General features: G+C 50.9%; 1 protein-coding gene across 3 annotated transcripts; it reads left to right on the top strand.

Annotated features, from left to right (window-relative positions):
• Nucleotides 1-278: 278 nt before the first annotated feature.
• LOC123410452 (kelch repeat-containing protein At3g27220-like) lies at nt 279-2,105 on the top strand. Of its 3 annotated transcripts, XM_045103399.1 has the most exons (4): nt 279-604; nt 702-896; nt 979-1,034; nt 1,365-1,662. In XM_045103399.1, the coding sequence occupies exons 1-3, from the start codon at nt 443-445 to the stop codon at nt 997-999; spliced, it is 378 nt and encodes a 125-aa protein (XP_044959334.1). In that variant the 5' UTR covers nt 279-442; the 3' UTR covers nt 1,000-1,034; nt 1,365-1,662. The 3 variants fall into 3 exon arrangements, with proteins under 3 accessions (XP_044959334.1, XP_044959332.1, XP_044959333.1); XM_045103397.1 differs by lacking the exon at nt 979-1,034 and having other exon boundaries at nt 1,365-2,105; XM_045103398.1 differs by having other exon boundaries at nt 979-1,662.
• Nucleotides 2,106-5,471: the final 3,366 nt, after the last annotated feature.

Genomic DNA, 5,471 nt, shown 5'->3' with positions numbered 1-5,471 from the left:
AATGGGCGAAATTGGAGACGGCAGGGTGTTTTACGCAAATATCGACAGGAACGCCTCCTTGGCTCGACATCTCGCGCGACAAGCGGTCAACAGGTAGTCTACCGACCGTATACGTGCTACAGTAACCGTATTTTCACGTCAAATCGTATTTAGTGACCGTAACAAGCGTATTTTAAAGTTGAATGACCGTATCGTGTTTTCATGACAACTTAAGTAAGCGTGGGTGTATTTATCTTTTTCTTTTTCACGCCAAGCGGTTGATGGAGACCTATCTTTTTTCTCAAACTCCAGAGAGAAGAAACCGCGGGCGGGCGAGCCCAAGCTCCGGCGGCCGCCCACGATTTTCCCCTCCTCCCACACCGGGCAGCGGCTCTGGCTTCCACCGCCTTTATTTCGCCCATGGCGCCGGCTCTCTCCTCCTAAACGCTGATTCCAATCCACCATGGCTGCGCTGGCGCCACCGACCACAAGCTCCAAGCCGCCCCTTCCCCCGCGCCTCGCCTTGCCGCTCGCCCTCGCGCTCCTCCTCGCTCTCGCATTCGTCGCCGACTTCCTCTCCTATTCCTCCGCCATCAGCCCGGCCGTCTCCCCATCTTCCAAGACGGTAGCTAACCACCCTCCCCGCCCAACGCTACTTGCGTCCTCATCGACGTTGCCCTGACATGGACGCGGGCCACCGTTCTCTCCTCTCTCCTGTGCAGGTGAAGGAGGGTAGTACGAAGCTTCGCAATGGATCACAGCCGGTGAGGCACCTCAACGCGACGTTCTCGGACCTGCCGGCGCCGCACTGGGAGTGGGAAGAGATGCCACCGGCGCCCGTGCCCCGGCTTGACGGGGCGTCCGTGCAGATCGGGGACCTCTTCTACGTCGTCGCTGGGTACGAGAGCCTCGACCATGTGAGTAACTCAACTCACTCACTTCGTGCAGACTGAAGAGTTGTTGCCTCGTTGTTCATTCATCTCTTCTTTTTTGATCTAGCGAGTCGGATGTCACACTTGAGAATTGAGATGAGATGATTATTCGGACTCCTGCTGGTAAATTCTCAGCAGTACCCTGTTATGAATGAAGCAAGCAAATCATATAATAGCTGATAATCTCATATCCTGTGACCGCCCTACTCTGGAGTAGAATTCCAACGCAGCATGCTACAAAGGACTGTGAAAACTGCTACTACTAGTGTGTAAAGGTTAAAGTAGGAGTGGCTGACTAACTGTATATTTGGATTTGAATCACAAGTTCATAATTGATGCTTCAGCAGAAGTAAAGCAAGTCTGATTATTTTTTGTTTGGCAAATGTTTATCACGGCCACATGCTGACACGATCCCCATTTTGTGATATTTTGCTTTGCTTCACGCCATTTCAGGTCCATTCTCACGTGGATGTGTACAATTTCACTTCTAACACATGGACTGGGAGGTTTGATATGCCCAAGAAGATGTCAAATTCACATTTAGGTATGGCCTCAGATGGGAGATACATCTATGCAGTGTCTGGACAATTTGGTCCACAGTGTCGGCCAGCTGTGAGCCGTAATTTTGTTCTAGACACAAAGTTAAGGAAGTGGGACGAAATGCCTCCTTTACCTGTTCCTAGGTATGCATTTCAGCCTATAATAACCTGTTCCGTAGACTCAAAATTGGTGCATATGCGTTGCTGTCATATTCGTTTGTTGGCTGCTATTAGTATCTACATGTTCTTTCTGACTTTATTCTCTTCAAGCATTGCCGATCCATTTTACTGCTTATCACACACAAAAGGCACGGCAGTTGCATAATCCAACAGTGATAGTCACATTCGTTTGTAATTTAGTGTCATGCTAATGTCATAACTGATATTTGCTCATATCCCAAGAGTCAAAATGGACTACTTGTTGAGTAAATAGGCAATTTCCCGAATAGATTAATCCACGAGACAATCACTAACATGACATTGACTAGATTCATGACATACTAATTACGGAACAGACTAGCAAGTACTACGCATGTAGCAGGAACATCTACGCATATAGCTAGTACTACTAGGGCTAAAATAAACAGGAACGGGATAAACGAGTTATACCCTCCGATCGGCCACTTGGCCGTAGCAGCAGCGGTGGCGGCGGCAGCATCCTCTGCCGCCTTCTTCTCGGCTTCGGCCTTCTCGCGGACGAGATGGTCAGCTTCGGTTGATGAAGACATGGCGATGACGAGGACGACGCGGACGTGGACGAAGCAGACGGACGGAGGCGAGCAGTCGCGTGATCGCTCCCGAAAAACCTAATCGCCCCTCTCCCGTACAGGATCCAGAGAGGCGGGGTTTCGGAGGCTTGCTCTCTGGTCGACCGTGTACGCGGTGAACGGGACGGAATCGCCGGCGGTAGCGGCAACAAAAGAAACAAGCACGTGAGGCAGAGGTGATCTGATCTCGTGACGGCTAGGGTTGGCGTTAGCCCTGCTTGGAGAGACGTGGGCTGAACCCACGTCCGAGTTGGTAACAGCCTACGATCCGACGTCTCAGATCGTGGCGCATCCGTTCTGATCTCGTGACGGCTAGGGTTGGCGTTAGCCCTGCTTGGAGAGACGTGGGCTGAACCCACGTCCGAGTTGGTAACAGCCTACGATCCGACGTCTCAGATCGTGGCGCATCCGTTACGTATTCTTCTTTCCTGACCAACAAAAATAAGCACGTAGATACGAGCTCGGCTCGGCTCATTCCCGCAATCCGCGACGCGTCGTGACGAGGCGTGGCGTGGCGAGGCGTGGCGAGGCGGGCGGCGGAGGAGGAGTGCGCGAGGGCCTCTTCTCTTCTCATGCTGCAATAGCATGTAGAAGAGAGACCCTTATAAAGGGGTCCAACTCCCTCTCCACTAGCGAGGTGGGACTAAACTTCCCACCCCCCTTTGTCATGCCACCACCTACATGGGCCCTTGGGATTTCTGAAATTGTCTCATGGGCGTAAGGCCCATCACATATTTCAACAATCCCCCACCAGATCTCAAGGGCACATCGTGTTCCTTCGTTCCAATCACTGTTTTGATGTACCAACATTTCAGTGAAAACCTGTTAAGGTTGAGCTTCACCGAGAACAAGCAGCTACACTCCTTTACAACCGAACAATGGACTATGCCTTGAATTGTTAGTTTGGCGTAAAGAAGCTTCACCACAAGTCTTACTAGTACTAGGCTACCGAAGGCTGACCCCTCGGGTGGAGCATATTAGTCACACTCCTCGCCTATTCATGAGTTTACTAGAGATCACCCCAATCTCATAGACTGTGACCAGCGGTCGGAGTCATATAGGTGCGTTCCTCTAAAGATCGCTCTGTAGGACAGCATCTTGCTTACACATAAGCTTTAGAACACATTAAGACATTAGTCATCCTACCATACAGTATCCGAGAGTATTGTATCTCCGACGGAGTGGGTTAGTAAAGTCACTCTCCTCAGTTCACCACTGGCTTGTTTTCCCAGGTCCTACTTCACGGGATCTCCGATCGTATAGGTTGGGTTACTGCCATGGCAACTCATGTGGGTCTCATACCCATCTCCCTCGATGCACTATCTATCACAACACGTGATAGCCCTTTAGTAAAGGGATCTGCCAGATTCTTAGCCGTTTGGATGTAATCCAGCGCTATCACTCCGGAGTTTCTCAAATGTCTGACAGACTTCAATCTCAGTCTTATATGTTTATTGGACTTCACGTTGTCCTTTGAACTCTTCACTTTGACAATAGATCTCGAAGAAATTCTGCTTCGACACCAGATGTGTCTAATGCTGTTAATTCTGTTTTCATTGTCGATCTTGTTAAGATCGTTTGCTTGCAAGACTTCCAGGAAACAACACCACCTCCAAGAGTAAACATATATCCAGTAGTGACCTTCATCTCATCAGCATCAGAGATCCAATTCGCATCACTATACCCTTCAAGTATCGATGGGTATCCCGTATAGTGAAGTTCGTGGTTGATAGTACCTTTCAGGCAGCGCATAATTCTTTCAACAGCACGCCAATGAACATCACCTGGATTGGCAACAAACCAACTCAGTTTGCTCACAACAAACGCGATGTCAGGCCTCGTTGCGCTAGTTAGATACATAAGCGAACCAATAATTTGAGAGAATCTCAATTGATTTATAGCTGTGCCTTTGAACTTTCGAATCAGCACACTAGGATCATATGGTGTTTGAGAAATTTTGCAGTCTGAATATTCGAAGCGACTCAAAATCTTCTCAACATGGTGAAGGAGGGTAGTACGAAGCTTCGCAATGGATCACAGCCGGTGAGGCGCCTCAACGCGACGTTCTCGGACCTGCCGGCGCCGCACTGGGAGTGGGAAGAGATGCCACCGGCGCCCGTGCCCTGGCTTGACGGGGCGTCCGTGCAGATCGGGGACCTCTTCTACGTCATCGCTGGGTACGAGAACCTCGACCATGTGAGTAACTCAACTCACTCACTTCAGGCAGACTGAAAGTGTCTGTTGGGTTGGTACGAATCGAGATCGGGATTTGTCACTCCGTGTGACGGATAGGTATCTCTGGGCCCACTCGGTAGAACATCATCATGAGATCAATGTGACTAAGGAGTTAGTCACACGATGACGTGCTATGGAACGAGTAAAGAGACTTACCGGTAATGAGATTGAAAAAGGTATAGGTATACCGACGATCGAATCTCGGGCAAGTTCTATACCGACAGACAAAGGGAATCGTATACGGGATTGATTGAATCCTTGACATCGTGGTTCATCCGATGAGATCATCGTGGAGCAAGTGAGAGGCACCACGGGTATCCAGACCCCGCTGATGGTTATTGGCCGGATAGGTGTTTCGGTCATGTCTGCCTGTCTCCCGAACCCGTAGGGTCTACACACTTAAGGTTCGGTGACGCTAGGGTTATAGGGAATTGTTATATGAGGTTACCGAAAGTTGTTCGGAGTCCCGGATGAGATCCCGGACGTCACGAGGAGCTTCGGAATGGTCCGGAGGTAAAGATTGATATATAGGACGGATGGTTTCGGACACCGGAAGTGTTTCGGGCATCACCGGTAACGTACCGGGACCACCGGAGGTAGCCCCGGGGGTCCACCGAAGGGGGGCAACGACCCCGGGAGGTAAGATGGGCCAAGTGGGGAAGGGAACCAGCCCCTAGGTGGGCTGGTGCGCCTCCCCACTCAGCCCAATGCGCAGGGGAGAGGGAAGGGGGGGCAAACCCTAAGCCACGTGGTGTTGGGGGACGTAGCATGGGAAACAAAAAATTTCCTACGCGCACGAAGACCTATCATGGTGATGTCCATCTACGAGAGGGGATTTCCGATCTACGTACCCTTGTAGATCGCACAGCAGAAGCGTTAGTGAACGCGGTTGATGTAGTGGAACGTCCTCACGTCCCTCGATCCGCCCCGCGAACCGTCCCACGAACCGTCCCGCGATCCGTCCCACGATCTAGTGCCGAACGGACGGCACCTCCGCGTTCAGCACACATACAGCTCGA

Source organism: Hordeum vulgare, chromosome 7H, assembly GCF_904849725.1.
Source record: "Hordeum vulgare subsp. vulgare chromosome 7H, MorexV3_pseudomolecules_assembly, whole genome shotgun sequence".
Lineage (NCBI taxonomy): Eukaryota > Viridiplantae > Streptophyta > Magnoliopsida > Poales > Poaceae > Hordeum > Hordeum vulgare.
The sequence above is the reverse complement of the archived record's forward strand: the minus strand, read 5'-3'. Positions and strand labels throughout refer to the sequence as shown.

Excerpts from the sequence above, each read along its gene's own strand:
- LOC123410452 (XM_045103397.1), top strand. The coding sequence starts at position 443 with ATGGCTGCGCTGGCGCCACCGACCACAAGCTCCAAGCCGCCCCTTCCC. Across the intron at positions 605-701 it reads TCTCCCCATCTTCCAAGACG|GTGAAGGAGGGTAGTACGAA; the intron begins GTAGCTAACCAC and ends TCTCCTGTGCAG. Across the intron at positions 897-1,364 it reads GGTACGAGAGCCTCGACCAT|GTCCATTCTCACGTGGATGT; the intron begins GTGAGTAACTCA and ends ACGCCATTTCAG.